This window comes from Microtus pennsylvanicus, chromosome 7 (genome assembly GCF_037038515.1).
Source record: "Microtus pennsylvanicus isolate mMicPen1 chromosome 7, mMicPen1.hap1, whole genome shotgun sequence".
Taxonomy (NCBI): domain Eukaryota; kingdom Metazoa; phylum Chordata; class Mammalia; order Rodentia; family Cricetidae; genus Microtus; species Microtus pennsylvanicus.
The window spans coordinates 51,236,255-51,252,651 of NC_134585.1; the positions used below are offsets into that span (position 1 = coordinate 51,236,255).

Here is a 16,397-nt window from a genome sequence, read left to right on the forward strand (position 1 = left end):
TTCTTTTTTTGGCTGCTTTTTCTTTCCACTCCCTGTCTCCCTCCCCAGACCTCCACACCTTGTGTGAGGGTAGAAGGTGAAAGCTGACAGGATCGATTTTGCTTCAGTTACCATGGCAACCCTCGCAGACTCCGCTGCTCACTTTTGAAGCATCTTCCTCCTGTGAGAAGTTACCCCGCATATAATTACTTGCCTTGTCCCGGAGGATACAGACTCCAGGCTCCAAGTTTCCTCCACAGAATGACAGGATCCCTAGCTACCTCCAAGTGTCTTTCACACCGGCACAGATATTCACTACCTCAGAGCCACCCACCCCTTCTTATTCTTGGTTCTTAGGAAAAAACTGTGGTCAGAGATGATGAATCTTTAACTATATTAACAAGCCCTGATTGGAACTGCTCACTTATAAATGAGATCTTTAAGGTGTTTTTTTTTGTTTTTTTTTAAGTTTCACTGAAGTTAACCTAAGAATTTTTTTTTTATTTCTTAAATGAAGATTAAGTTTATTTTTAGCTTTCTGAAGAACATATTTGTAGTTTAGATAAAATAAGATACATACATATTATGATTTTAGATAAATATAATAAAAATGATGCCTCAAGACTTTATCAAACATTCTTGCTGCTTTTGTCCATCCTCCTTCCCTTCGCTTTTTTTTTATATTGAGAAAAGGGAAAAAAAAGTTTCAGCCTCCTCCCAGCCTCCCATTTCCCTCCCCTTCCTCCCACTCCTCTCCCCCTCCCGCCACTCCTCTCCCCCTCCCTCTCCAGTCCAAAGAGCAGTCAGGGTTCCCTGCCCTGTGGAAAGTCCAAGGTCCTCCCCCCTCCATCCAGGTCTAGGAAGGTGAGCATCCAAACAGGCTAGGCTCCCACAAAGCCAGAACATGAAGTAGGATCAAAACCCCGTGCCATTGTCCTTGGCGTCTCATCAGCCCTCATTGTCCGCCATGTTCAGAGAGTCCGGTTTTATCCCATGCTTTTTCAGTCATAGTCCAGCTGGCCTTGGTGAGCTCCCAATAGATCAGCCCCACTGTCTCAGTGGGTGGGTGCACCCCTCGTGGTCCCGACTTCTTTGCTCATGTTCTCCCTCTTTCTGCTCCTCATTGGGACCTTGGGAGCTCAGTCCAGTGCTCCAATGTGGGTCTCTGTCTCTATCTCCATCCATCACCAGATGAAGGTTCTATGGTGATATGCAAGATATTCATCAATATGGCTATAGGATAGGGTCATTTCAGGTTCCCTATCCTCATCTGCCCAAGGAACTAACTGGGGACATCGCCTTGGGCTCCTGGGAGCCACCCTAGGTTCAAGTCTCTTGCCAACCCTAAGGTGGCTCCCTTAACTAAGAATTGTGCTTCTGGCTCCCCTATCCAACCTTCCTTTATCCCAATCATCCTGTTTCCCCAAGTTCCCTCCCATCCTCCCCTTCTCACTTTTCTCTCCCCAACTCCCCTTACCCTCATCCCACCCCACCCCCAAGATCCCAATTTTCTCCCCGGCAATTTTGTCTACTTCCCATAGCCAAGAGGATAACTATATGTTTTTCCTTGGGTTCACCTTCTTATTTAGCTTCTTTAGGTTCACCAATTGTAGACTCTGTGACCCTTATTTAAGGCTAGAAACCAAAGGATCAACATAGAACCTAAGAAATTTTTATACCCTTACATATTTATAAACACTGCTTGGACATCTCCTGCCTTTCCCATAGCACTGCGATAGTTAACCTACCTCCCCACCCCCTTGCTCTACATCAGCATCCTCCTTGCCCTCTGATTTCCAGCTATGTTTGATTACTGGAAGGAACTGGTAAGTGGTCAGAGTAAGAGAACAGGTGGGGCAGATTCCCATGGGCCCTCACTGTGTCACTACTGAGAACTGACTGGATTCCTCAGCAGAGGAACCGCGAGGAGCAAGCCCCATGACCCAGACAGAATTTCTGTAGGCCCCGCAGGTCCTCGCCCCTTCAGCTCGAGGGGTAGCGGCAACCCAGGTTTTTGCACTGTTATGGCTCCTCTCTGCCCAGCCCATACCTGGGTTCTTGTGAAGACCCTTTATAGTTCTTTACAAAGTACCCAGCTGTAACAGGTCATCCATATTCTCGACCAACACAGTCCCTTTTGTTTGGGATGGGTGCTTCCATACTGCTTGTTTTGTGTGATACGTCTACGGTCTCTGTAGAAACAGGTTCATCTGGCCTTGAAGAACACCAACCGATGAAGTGTACTAGTATCAATAAGACTGGCACTTAGGACACTGAGGCAGGAGGATGAAGCATTTAAAGCTAGCCTGGGAAACAAATACCTTGTGTCAAAACACTCAAAACAATAATAATGAGAAAGAAAAACATATCTCCATCCTCTCATGCTTCATCAAAGATGAATTTCCCCTAAGGGATGCCGAGAGTAGAGAAATAGTCTTCCCCCAGGGCAGAGCACAGCAGCCGGTACCCAATACCAAATGGTCAGCCCTAAAAACATGCATACAGTAGCATTAGACAGGCCAAGCAGGCTATATATGTATATGCATATACATTTGTGCATGTAACAACAATTAATTTTAAAAGGCCATGAATTTGGAAGGGAGCAAGAAAAGGTATATGGAAGGGTTTTTAGGTGGAAAAGGGAATGGAGAAATGATGTACTTATATTATAATCTCAAAACAAGAACAAAAAAAGATACTTTATAACTAAGGTCACCATTATGTATACATAGCATCATGAAATAATGATAACAGAACTAATGTAATTAATGTAATGTAACAATATAAATAACATGAGCCCATGACACTTATCAGATTGGTCTGAATAATCATAAAAATATTGACAAAATTTTAAAGAAATATGGAAATCATGATTGGGATTTTTTGCACATACACATAACATTATACAAGCTAAGCAGATTGTATTCCTATATTTAGGAATGAAAACACACATATACATACATACATATCTCATAACAATTGATGGAAACAATCTTGGGCCATAAATTTAAGAGAGCAAGGAAATCAGCACATGGGAGATTTGAGGGGGTGAAAAGAAAAGGAGACAATGATGTAATTATAAGTTAATTTCCAAAGGTATGGGAAAAAAGGGGAACATGAGGTTTTAAGGAGGAACGAGAGGGACTCTGGAGGGCTTGGGAGACAGAGAGTGGATATGATAGAAATAGACTGTATTCATTGCAATCCAAAGAATAAATAAAAACATCATTTAAAATGATAATTTTCCTCCTTAAAGGTGCATTTTCCCGTTTAACTCTACTATAGTGATCTTATCTTAAACACAATTTCTTAACGATGTTATTCAGGTAGGCTTGTGAAAATGGGGTGCAACCCCCTTTTCTGCTTGTTCCAGGAGGTCCTGTTCCTTCCCTTTTCATTATGTCCATTGAGAAGATCATACAGATGTGTCAGTCTCCTGGGAGGCTATGTACAAAGACATTACTGCAAGCAGAGGCAAATCCCATCATTGTCCTAGTGCGCAGGAAGATGAAAGAGCCAACTTGCTTGGCTTAAACGCTTCACAAACATTCCTAAGATGTTGTGCCATTGTGGGGATTGAATTATGTTATGGTTCAGTATGAGCTGGAGGGAGAACAGGGGCTCCAGGAGGCATCCGGAAGAGAGACATAGATAATAAAGGCCTTTGAAAACCACGAGTTAAAAACTTTATGTTCCCGACTCTTTCAGGACTGATCCCAACTGGTATCAAGAATAGCATGAGGTTCACACAGCTCAGTAGGTGTAAAAAATTCTGCAGCTGAATTAAATAGGCTCCATTATATCTCAGAAGACTCTCTAATGGGTTTCTATGGAGGGCTGCCTAAGAACATCGCGTCTCCCCTCTGTGTCTCAGGATCCCAGCACAGCTTGCAGTTACTAATATTATACCTCAATCTCTCTATAAGATGAGAAAAATGAACAAAAGTCTTATCTTACCATCCCAGAATATCTAGATATTAAAATATCAAAAGGGCAATTAAAAGGATCCCCCCCTAGGAGGCTGGTCCAGAAGTGAATCCTGAGGGTAGAGAGCTTACCTGTAAACTGTTACTATGCATATAAATGTGCCCATCCAGCGAACTGACTTCACACATGTCGTTACAGACTTTAAATACTTCATTTAAACTTGATTCTAGAGCTGAAGGGGTTATTTTAAGGCATGCCAACATTTTGTAGAAGTTTCTAGGCTTTCAAATTTTTAAGTGGACTCGCTTAACCTTATCAAGTTAAAAGGGGCGATCAGAGTTTCTTTTCTATTGCCCATTAAAGCAACATTACATTTTTAAAGTTTTCATTAATATTCAAGTAGAAGTTGTCATCATTTAGTTCCTGTAAACTGACAAATCTCCCGCAACGCAATTATCTGATCTTAAATCAAAATTGGACTTGAAGTCGGAGTGAATTATTCATCAATTGCTTCCAAATATCCTATTCCTTATTTACCCTCGTTAGCCATCCACAGTGGAGGATTAAGGCCTAGTTTCTCTTATCTATTGCAAGTGGCTTTACATTACTATTCTTCCACATTTTTATCTAATAAAAATACATTCAGACTAAATTGTTGACCACGCTCCAGTACATAATCCCCATCCATGAACATGCAGACAGCCCCAATGGATCCTAAATAAAACAAAACGCTAATAAATACATGACAGCGGGGTGGGTGGGAAAACAGCTTCAGCAGACCAAAGTAATGGGATGGAAATTATCAAAATCCATTACACGCATGCATAGAAAGGTGAAAGGGTTTTAAAACTTAAAACAAAGCTTAGGTTGGTTTGGTCTTCCTTGTTCATTTCTCTTCTTTTGTAGATCCTTATTTTAGCACCAAAAACTCTTGCTTTTCTAGTTGGAATCGGGCAGAAATATGGACAGGCTGTATTATAAGTATATAGACTAAAGGTTTTGTTTGTTGTTTCATTGGTTTTGTTATGCTTTTGAGGCAGTCCTTTATAACCAGGAGCTGGCCTCAGCTTCCCAACATAGCCTGCTTGGGATGACTTTGAAATCCGGATCCTTCTGCCTCCACCTCCCATGTGCTTGAGAGTCCCTCCATTCCTGCCCAAATGACTTTCCCAGATTTTTGCCTTTGTTTTGTGAGCTTAGCTGTCTGCTGTGCTAAGAGGGCAACCTTTTTGTTTTATTTTTGTTTCATTTGTCTTGATTTAGGCCACCACAAAAACAAACATTTATAAACAATCATTTTGAGAATTTGGGTGTTGTTTTCTCCAAACTGCTTTCTGGTGTTTGTTGGGTGACATATTTTTAGGATCCATGGAAACCTTTGTGTGTGTGTGGGGGGGGGGGGGCTCTTATTCCATCAAACCACATTAGCCTAGAAGGAATACACAGGTTCTCACCTTCCATGGAAACAAAAGCAGAAGCTCTTTTCCAAAGTAACATATCCTTAGGCCCAAATTTTGAAGTCAAGATACCTTTATGTTGATTTAACTTAGCAGCCCCCAGAATCAAATGTCTCCCTGTAGTAAAAAAAAATATTCAAAGAAAACACAGTAATATACACAATCCAAACTCTCTGTATATATTCCATCTTTATGTGGCTTATTTTTCTTTACTTCTTTAATCTATGGCTGTCTGTACTCTTTTATATTACTTCTACTGTCTCTTTAAAGATATTTATTTTTTAAAACCATTTACTTTTTTTTTAATAATTGTCTATATTCATTTCTCTCTCTCTCTCCTGAGCCTACATACATTTTTTAAACACACTGTGTCTTGTTTAGTTTTTTTTTTTTAATGTCTGAATCTGTCCTATTGTGTATCTGAAATTCTGTTCTAACAAGGAGCATTTTAAAATGGTAAGCAGTGTGGTCATGGCAGCCATGGATACTGGCTCCACCTCTCTCAGCCTTTATAACATGGCATAGGTAGTTCACTGCCAGCTCTAGGACAGCCAGGTGGAAGTCACCACTCACCACCTCAACTCTGGGAAGTAGTTGGCCCATGCTGCTACCAAGTAACTTGCAACACTCTGCCCACAAACATCATTCACGTGCTTGGTCTCCTGAAAGAGCCAGAGCTGTTTGTGTGACTAGCATAAACCAGGAAGCTTTCTTAAAGGAGGCCCACAGTTTTTGCTGCTACCAATGAGTCAGGAAGCCTTATCTTAAAGGAATCATGCCTCTGTTTGTTAGAAGCAAGTGCTTCTACCATGAAGTCATGCTTAACTCTTTCTCTGTGTGTGTGTCTAGAATTCCTTCCCAAGCCCTCTCAGGTTTTATGTGGATGTAGTTGCCCCATGGTGCCGTGCCATTTTGTAGGGTGGAGATTGCTCTCTTGTTCCTGGCCACCCAGACACGAATAATCACACAGAAACTATATTAATTACAACAGTGTTTGGCCTATTAGCTCAGGCTTCTTATTGGCTAGCTCTTATATCTTGAATTTACCCATTTCTATTATTTTATATTTTACCATGAGGCTCATGGTTTGTTACGTCTTGCTTCTTGGGCAGTTACATGGCATCTGCCTCTTTTGGCAGCTACATGTTATCTCCTTGATGGTGCCATACCCTGAATTCTGCTACTACTTTTAGAATCTGAAGGCAGTCAGACTCTCACTCAGGACCTGTGTTTCCATTTGCCATCTCTTCTCCTGCCACTCTCTAGGATAACTTGACTTTATTCCTTTCTAGTTGGTACTTCCTAATTGTCTTAGCATTTACTCCTAACCATAGTGTTCTTTCCATACTAAAGGGACCCAGATGAAATGCAATTGTGTGTGTGTGTGTGTGTGTGTGTGTGTGTGTGTGTGTGTGTGTGTGAACTCAGTTGCCTATGAAGAGCAGAACATCTCAATTGCCTCCTCTGGAGCGGGAATAAAAGCTGGTAGTTAGCTGCCTCAAACCAAGACTGGGAACTGGACTCAGGTCCCCTCCAAGCGTAGTACATGCTCTTAACTACATCTTTCTAGTCCTCCAGATGTACATAAGCCTTAAAAAAATAGATTGCATATGAAACTGCTAACTAAGAGGTTTTTATTGATGTTAAATCTAGTTTAAGCATCTCTATGAATGTTTACAGTTTTATTCTTCATTCTGTGGCTCCTCAACTGTTCCCAAGGATTTTCAATTAGCTCCGCCATTCTATACCCAGCACAAGGCTGTATAGAGCTGAAGTCCTAAGGGACAATGCACACACTCCATTCTCATGGCATGGACAACCCATTATTAGGAAGTTGGAATTTCATGAAAGTAGTAACTGCATGACAGTAACACCATCCAACAGAACCAGATGCTCTTCTTCTCATTGTACCATAGAAACGTTTGTGTGGAATGAAGTCAGAGCATTGAAAGCAATTCCTTGTGAAGAGATTGAGTAATGGTTCTGCCTGAAGTTTGTAAAAGAAAGGAAGGATTTATTCAAGTATGCATGCAGCAGGCATGTGTCCAGCAGCTACTGCTTTCTAGTTCCCTGTAAGGCTGGTATCTCTGTCAAGTGGCTTATTTAGAATAAGGCACATACTGTCTTTATCACTAGTTTTTTCATGTTTAATTAACAAATGCAATTAAGTTGTTTGAAAAATCCTGCATGAATATTACTTTCACATGTCAGCAAAGAAATCAAATGATGCTTGATCCTCTGTATCCCAACTTATTTCGCCTGCATGGCAGTGAGTCCCATCCAACCATTATACGATCATGGTCACTCACTTTGTAATAGTTAAATAAGCTTCATTTTGCTGTTATCAATGCCATGGGAGAGAGGCTTATTTTTTATTTTAATTACTTTTTCCTTCATAACATCTTTCCCTTCTAAGAGGGCCTAACAGGACTCACACCAAATATTCAGAGTGTTGGTTCTCATTTTTTCTTATGATGATTGATGTAGATGTAACCTTCAGGGGCAGATGCTGGACTGTGAAATGTATTGACATATTTAACAGTTGTACATGAAAAACTGCCTCTCCCCTGCCGCTGGCATGCTGTTGATGAGCCTCAAAGTAATAATAAATATCTGTTATTTGCCTATTATTTGGGAAGCTTCAAGCACCTTCTCATAGACTCCTTGTAAGATACACAAAGTGTCTCTGCATTTTTGCTGACAAGGAGACCTCAGCTCCCATTTGTAGCAAAAGATTGCCCCAAAGGATTCCTAGTTTTTGTTTTGTTTTTTTAATTGATTCTTGAAAATGTGTGTTTTCTGCTTCTAAGGAAGTTTTGAGCTTCTGCACTTCTCCCATGGGAGGCTTTATATTTTAATGGTGTCTCTTTTCCAGATCCCACTGGTGGAAATGTCAAACAACAGAAGAATGCCTAAATAAATTATGAAGACTTAGACGCTACAAGGCAATGTGGCTATTAAAATTAATGCTATTTTCCTAGCATGATGGTGCACACTGACAGTCCTAGTACTTTGGAAGTGAGGCAGGAGGATTAGTATTTCAAGGACATCCTAAGCTATATAATGAGTTGGAGTTTGACCTGAGCTACAATATGAGACCCTGTCTCAGAAAACCAAAGACTTAAAAAAAAAAAACCTGATGAGTCGTTCAATTGGCATTGTTAGTGTAGCATCCGTACATGTGCTACAGTCCTGTAGCGCCTGTACTATGTGTACTAAGGTACTACACCTGCATCACACCACCTGCTTTACCAGATGGTTTGCGAGTTGGGCAAGGGGCTGGAGACTGAAGTATACACACACACAGACGGAGACACGGATCATCCTTGAAACAAGAATGCCCCAAAAATGTCAACTTTATTGTGTTCCAGGGCAGCTTATATAGTGCCTTCCCTGACCAATGGCCACACCCTAGCTCTCAGGATCCTTCAGCTGCAAGCCACCAGAAACCACTCCTCTGCCATCAGGAACTGATGAGGGCCTCGTGCTCAGAGCAGCTGCAAGCACGGAAACAGGCTGCTCACTCCGGCAGGCAAAGGGTCGGAGTTAAAAGACAGAGGAACAGGTTAACTCAGGAAACACTTCCATCTTAAAATAAAGACATAGAAAGCAAACATGCTGTCTAGAAACTTCTGGGTATTTAGAAATAAACTTTCTGCTAAAAAATTTACAACTAGCTAAGGCAGCATTCTCACTTCCATGGTTGCTTTCCCATCTTATTAATTTAGCCAGTTTTCGGGCCCAAAGTATGGGGGTGTTCCTATCAGTAAATGTTTTTTTTCAGTTCTTAAGTGTGTATGTGTGTGTGGTGTGTGCATGCATGTGCACACACGTGTTCATGCATGTCACACTGCTCTTGTGGATGTCAGAGATGAACTTTACACTGTCCTCCATTTTCTCTGCTCACCTTTCCTTGGGTTCTGGAATGGAAGTCGCACTGCCAGGCTTGCACAGCCAGCACCTTTTCCTACCAAGCGATCTTGCTGATCTAGCACAAAGGTTTTCATAGAGATTTTTACATAAAGAACACATTGTACAGGAAGAACACCCATTTGGATAATATGATTTGGTCAGCTTGAAGTCATAAGATGCTAGCAGGTTCCAGGAGGAATATACAGAGAGGTGGATGGACACACCAACAGTGGAGGGACAGTTTGTGGAATGCTTAGTCCCAGTGAGGCATCATAGTTCTGTGGGAGGCAAAATAAACACGAGATGATGATCAAAGATCTAGTCAAAGGAAATCAGGCTTTCTTGCAAACTCCATCTTAGCTCTTATTGCTTCCTTGAGAGGACTTACCTGTTGGGTGCGGAGGATGAGCAAGGTCTCCCCACCTTCCAGATGAAGTGCCGTCGCCCACTGTGCACAGTAGAACAAGGGCCCTGAGCTGCTCATAATGTAGGCTCGCACTGAATGGAAAAGGAGAAAACAGTGCTGCTGGGCTGGGGTGCAGGCCTAGGGCACCTGGGCAGGACCTAGAGCCAAGTGGCAAGAATGAGAGGCAATCGGGAAAAGCTGAGCACGCAGTCCATGTTCTCCAGCAAGGGAACACTAGATCGACGTGGGACTGGTTAGCTGTTTATCATTTAATAAAGGACAAAGGAGACAAGAGAGGACGAGACTCTTCTAATTTTCTGGAGAGTGGCAGAGCGAAGAGGTTTTTGCTCTTGGAGTCACAAGAATAAGTAGACTCACTGAAGGCAAAATCATTTGCCTTCTCCAGCTTATGAAGCGAGGCAGTGGTGGGACAGAAGGCGAAATCAGGGCAATTAGGGTACTTTGTTGGAAGCCCTGCCTTCTGAAGCCATTCTCCATTCAAGTAGCATTGGTCGTTCACCAAAAAATGCATTGGCTCTTTAAGTCTTTATTCAGAATTAGGCATGGAAAATAAAGTCACATGCAGATAATCACACACAGCTAAGACAGAAGCGCAAGCTGTTGGAGTAGATGGAAGGGCTTTCCGAGTGAGGATTAATATTGGCTTTATTTAAGTTAATTTGTTCGACTATAGATTTTACTTCTGTTTGGAAAAGGAATAATTGAGTCCATCTCGGAGCTCATCCAACAACTTTGTGGGATCAGTTTTGATTCAGCTGCAATGTCTCAGATAAGATGGACGGGCAGTGTATTTCAGGCTGCTGGAGCCTTATGACTTTCAGTCTTCTTATATATTTTTGATAAACACCACACTGCTTTGATGCTCTTAGCAATTATTTTTGCTATTAAAATAGTACCCTGATGGGATTAAATAATAACTATTACATATATTATGCTAAACCATCTGGAATAACAATACAATAAAGACGAAACATTAGGCTGGAAAGTTTCCTTCATATTAATGTTTAGATAGTTTCCTTTGAATTAAAAATATTCATTTTTATTTTTAGACTGTGGAACCACAGGTTATTTATAGCCTTAAAAGTATGTGATATTTTTATTTAAAATAAATATTTTGTCCCTTTTACAGCAACTGAGGCATTTGTCACACAGCTAAAAACTTTATAATACAAATTCAAGTTTTGTACTATTTTGTATTTTGTATGGTATTTTCATTTACCACAGTTATAATGACTAATAATGAGGGTTATTTAATTTTACAAATTGTATTCTATTTTATTAATTCATTTTAATTGTGTGGGGATGGTGGTGAGTGGGCTTGTATCTGTGCCATAGCACACAAGGGGAGGTTAGCGGCCCACTTGAGGGACCTGGCTTTTCCCCCTCCATCATTTGGGTCTAAGGGATCAAACCCAGGCCACCAGGCTCAGCTGAAAGTGCCTTTACTTGCTGAGCCTTCTTGCTGGCCCCACTTACTGATTTTTTTTTTTTACTTGCTGCGGGAGAACCTTCCGCTCCTTCAGCCAATAGTTGCTGAAATACCAGCCCACTGGGGCGTGGTCTGTTTATCTTTAAAAAAGAGTGGCAGGTAAGCCTAGGCTCGCTCTCTTGGTTCTGGTGCTTGGTTCTGGCTCCTGCTCCAGCGACTATTGGCTGAAGGAGCGGAAGGTCCTCCCGCAGCAACGTACTTCAGCGACTATTGGCTGAAATTTACTTCTGTCTCAGATTTCATATATAATGTGGTGTTACCATTAAATGTTGCTTACCAAATTCCCATCAGTGTGTCTCTAGGAAAAATGATCATTACAAATGCTACCTTATCCCACAGTGTGTTTCAGATTCAAAGGAAGTAGATGCACACAACTTGTATCTCACTAAACCTCATGGAGACAGAGTGAGCCTGCGGTAGCTACTTTCTCTCCTTTACTCCAAGAGGACGTGCTGCCCAGAGAAGGGCACTTACCATAGGGGATTCAGTAGCCAGGTTAGAACTGTCAGTCAATGCTGCAGCCAGCGCAGCCTGGATAGCCAAGACTGGGGGCGGGGGTGTGCCGGGATTGAGACACGGAGGCTTATTTTCAGGTGGAAGAACAGCAACTTTTATTTTGCCCAGCAACCTTTTATAGCTTTACTCCTTCTGTGGAGACCCACCGGTCAGAAAGAACACAAACATCCTTGTCAGGAAGCAGTGTTGAGATGAACTTTCTTGTGGTTGCTGGGAGGAACATTCTGATGTTTCAAGACCTGGGTCTGGTTCACAGTGCCTTCCCGTCTTATAATGGGATGCATGTGACATGTATATGTGTTTCTGTACATTGGCTCACACGTGTACATGCTGCCCTTGTGCATGAACTGTTAGATGGTGGAGTTGATGTAATGAAGACTCGGGGTATGATGCAAAAAACAGTATTTCCTTGAATAAACATCTACCGGTTTTGATCTGCTCCATCCTTCCGGCATAGGAAAGGGAACTCTGGTATCAGACTTCCTGGTTTTCAGTCTTAGCCTGACAATTTACTATTAGACTTACATAAGTTACTTAACCGATAAAATGGGAACAGTATTGATACCAGTCTCATGGGCCATTGTGGGAATTAAAAAAAATTGTGTTAATGTGGGGACTGGGGACAGAGCTTGCTCTGTAAGCACAGTGACCTGAGTTTGGTTTCCAGCACTCAAGGAAAAAGGCAAGAGTGGAGGTAAGTATCTGTAGCCCAGATTAGGGGGAGGGGTTGGGTAGCAGGTGGATCCCTGATGCTCATTGGCCAGCCAGTTTTCCTGAATCAGCAGCCTCCAGGGTCAGTAAAGGATCCTGTCTCACAAAATATATATATATATATATATATGGAGAGCACTAAAGGAGACATCCAGTGTGACGTCTGGCCTGAACACAAAAGTGTGCATACACGCTTCTAGCAAATCCTTTCCAACAACTCCTGGGACCCAGTAGGTAACCGCAATAGTGCCTGTGGTCACAAAGAGTGTCCCTTTGAGTTAATTTAATGCCAAGCCCCCGGAACGGGGACTCTTTTGTTTCACTCCAACTCACATCTATCTTTGCCCTTTCAGGGATGAGGGGAGAATCCTACTTCATCGGAATGAGGAGCCTGGGGCAGCAGGCATCCATCCCTGAAGATGGGGGACTTTTCTTCCTCTGCTGCGTAGACAGAGACTGGGCTGTCACTCAGTGCTTTGCGGAAGAGGCCTTTCAAGCAATCACCGATTTCAATGATCTCCCCAACTCACTGTTTGCCTGCAATGTCCACCAGTCTGTGTTTGAGGAAGAGGAGAGCAAGGTAAGAGATGCTCTCCCAAGTACGAGGAGGTTTGACCACGGCCTCCTTTCTCCTCCGGCGTCGGTCTTTTGGAAGTTAATAGATGTGTTTACTTGGCTTTACTTTGGGCATTGGTCATCAGGATCAGAAAAGACTGGCTGGTATAAGGTAACGAAGGAGGTGGAGGTTATCTGACTAAGTTGTGGCTGAGGTTGTATGGGACAAAATCCGGTCCTCGCTGGTTTGTAGGTCCAGATACCCGAAGCACCAACAATGGTAGCTTCCTGCGCTGATACCAGCATGGACCAAGGTTGACTTTTATAAAAATTTTCAGAAATTTCTAATTTTAAGAAGCCAATTTGAGTTAGTGAAATTGTTCCTGGAATTCATGGGAAATATTCCACTTAGGGATCTTCTGAAGATCATTTCAGGTTGTAGGTCCTTTAAATGAGATAGATGAATGGGTCAACCTTCCTGCAGGGATGTGGCCCCTGAGTTCTGAATATTCACTGTTATACCATGTTATAAGCCACTGGTATGTTCTAAGGGAAAATGCCCTTTTGTGCAAACTGAAATATGTGTCATTGTGTGAGATGTGAACACGTTCTAACTGCCGTTTCGTAGATGCTAGCTCCTTCTATTTCTAATGTCCAGACACCTTAGAGTGAATGCAGCTAATCGGAAGTTTAGTTTCTGAGTTTTATTGATTTTTGTGATTGTTCTTAATGAGCCACCGAGAAAATCAGTGTGTGTGTGTGTGTGTGTGTGTGTGTGTGTGTGTGTTGGGGGGGTGCACTTCAACCCACTTAAAGACACTGTGTAGCAATATTGCTTTGGCCTTGAACAATTGAAACTGTGGGCTGAAAATAGCTTGAAATGCAATGAATTATCTGTGATTAGAAGCTTCAGGGCCATGATTACCCGGCTATTTAAAGCAAGAAAGTAGCACATGCCGTGAAGACATTGGGATTTTGTTCCTGGATTGGAAAGCAGATTACAAAGCAGATTATCATGTATTCAGGGTAAGTTATTTGCTCTGAAATATACTTGCCGTGAACTATGAAATCAGGCTCTCCATTTTCTTCTTGTACCATCCATGTATCCAAGTGACATGGTGAAGAGGATTTTTCTTGGAGATTTAGTGGAGGTTTTTATTCTTTCATGATTGAATACTATGAGTCCGTGGAAACAATAGGTATTGAGGAAGGCACTGGTTTTTAAGAAATGCTCTTGTATCCTGGAGAGATATGAACAAATCCACCCCGGACAGGGAACTGATGCCGACTCAGAGTAATAGGTGCATCTTGGTGACCTGTGTCTTTATGAGACTTAAAGAAGTGTGGGTAAGGGCAGAAAGGACTCAAAGGCAAGAGCACTAACAGCCACCTCAGCATGGGTGCAGCTAGGGAAACCCAGAGCCCTGGAGTGTTTCATGACTGTGGGCAGCTTGCCAGAGTCTCACTGTGGACTATAACCTTGGGGAGGGAGGAGCTTTCTGCAACCAGTAAGTATAAGGGATTTCCTGGGAAGTCTGTGTTGGTTGTCCTGAGATTCTGTCATCTCCCTTTAGAACTTCGTGAGTCTTAAGGACCTTCCCTCCAGGTTGGGATGTTTTAACCTAGAGAGCAGAGGTGCACAGGTTCCATTCAAGACCCGCTGATTGGCTGAATTTAATTTTGAACCCTGAAGGATCAAGGCATGGATTGGGCATTTAATGGGAAAACTGTGTCCATGTCCATGTGGATCTTTCAAACTGTGATTAGAAAATGGGTTACAACGTATTTTCAGTTTACCTCAGAGTCGTCATGTAACAGTGCGAGGCAGTATTTAGTTTTATAATAATTTGATGATATGTTGCTAAGTATGATACGATAAGATGGAACCAATTTCACATGACTGAGAAACTCATTTGTAGTCAAGAAGCTGAATTTTTGATAATACATGCATCAAATCCACACATGAATTTAGTAAATACATTATTTATTTAGTGTGTCTATGTGTTTGTGCATGTGGAGGTCAGAGGACTACTTTCAGAAGTCAGCTCTCTCCTTCCAGCATGTGGGTCTCAGTTATTGAACTTAGGTTGCCAGGTTTGGCTGCAAGTGCTTTACCTGCTGAGCCATCTCTCTGGCCTAAGCGAATTTTACAGTTGGCCGGTAGCTACATCATTAACCTTATCAACTAGACAGGAAGTCTTCTATCTTGGTGCCATCTTATAGCCACCAATTGTGGGACATTTCTACAGTATTCAGTAATCTGATACAGAATCAGGTTTGCTTTAGTCAAATATGCATATATGCATACATATCATATATAATATACATATTTATATATAATACTATTGATGTGTATACTCAGTCTTATGATATATTCATTCTTCCATGTGGCTTAGGTAGTATTTGAATACCAACTATTCCTCAGAAGACCATGTATTAAAAGCTTACTCCCCAGAGTAGTGCTGCAGAGGGTGTGGGACCTTTAAGAGACAGGACAGAACAGTGGCTCTTTAGGCTATAGGCTGAGAAAAAAGAAACAGAAAGCATCATTGGTTCCTGTGTTCGCCTGTGAGCAAGACCTGATGGTAGCAATTATTTTTTTATTGTGGTGGGTAAGATGTTTTGTAGTCTGCAATTTTATCAGGGAGATGGTAACACACGTGACCACATATGGCCTGGTGCTTTCATTTGTCCATAATCTCTTTTCGAATCATGGTGTTTGGATATTGGTGTCTTTGATTTTCGCTTGTTTTTGCAGTTACTGTAAAGTATTCATTTTAAGTTTCTTAGCTGTAGAAAAACTAAAACGTCTGCTTCCTTTCCTGAATGAGTCTTTCCAACAGACTCTTCTCCATTCTCCCCCGTGTCTGAGATGCCTTTCCTGGGGCTCAGTCCTTTTCAAGCAAAGTCAGGAAATGCTGAACTGAATTGCTCATACCATAGGTAACGCTATCAGGCATGTTCTGGTCATGTTTGTGTCTGCTTAAGTATTCTGTCTGTGCACATTTCTGCCTTCCTCTTAAAAATCTCTGTTCTAACACTTGATGCACTTTTTTTTTTAACAGCTTTGTGAGGGCTTTGACGTACTCCAATTTTCAGTCAGGCAGAATTCTGAAAGATCGTGTTTTGATTTGATGTTTTGGCGATGAGTGGGTGCAGACTTGGGCATGGCTTGTTGTGGTCCAGATGGTTGTGTTCTGTTTATATGACACAAGGGATAGCCAGAGCTGGAGCAAACTGGCACCGAAAGCAACAAATACAGATTGCTGTTGCAAAATACAGCCCGGAGTATAAATATTTGTTGTGTGAAACCCACTTAGACCTGAACCTTTCAAAGCATCAACACCTGAAAGTTACCAGAGTGCATTCCCTTCTAGTGTGGTCCACCCTTGTTGGTTTTTCTGGATCCCAATGGGCTGTGGAG

General features: G+C 42.0%; 1 protein-coding gene across 2 annotated transcripts in view; it reads left to right on the top strand.

The window, feature by feature from the left end:
- Positions 1 to 16,397, top strand: part of Rcan2 (regulator of calcineurin 2) — a 240,170-nt gene that overhangs the window by 22,751 nt on the left and 201,022 nt on the right. For both annotated transcript variants that reach the window (XM_075980680.1, XM_075980679.1), the window contains exon 2: positions 12,772 to 12,998. In XM_075980680.1, coding sequence (XP_075836795.1) covers positions 12,774 to 12,998 — 225 coding nt within the window. In that variant the 5' untranslated portion in view covers positions 12,772 to 12,773. The remainder of the gene's footprint in view (positions 1 to 12,771; positions 12,999 to 16,397) is intronic.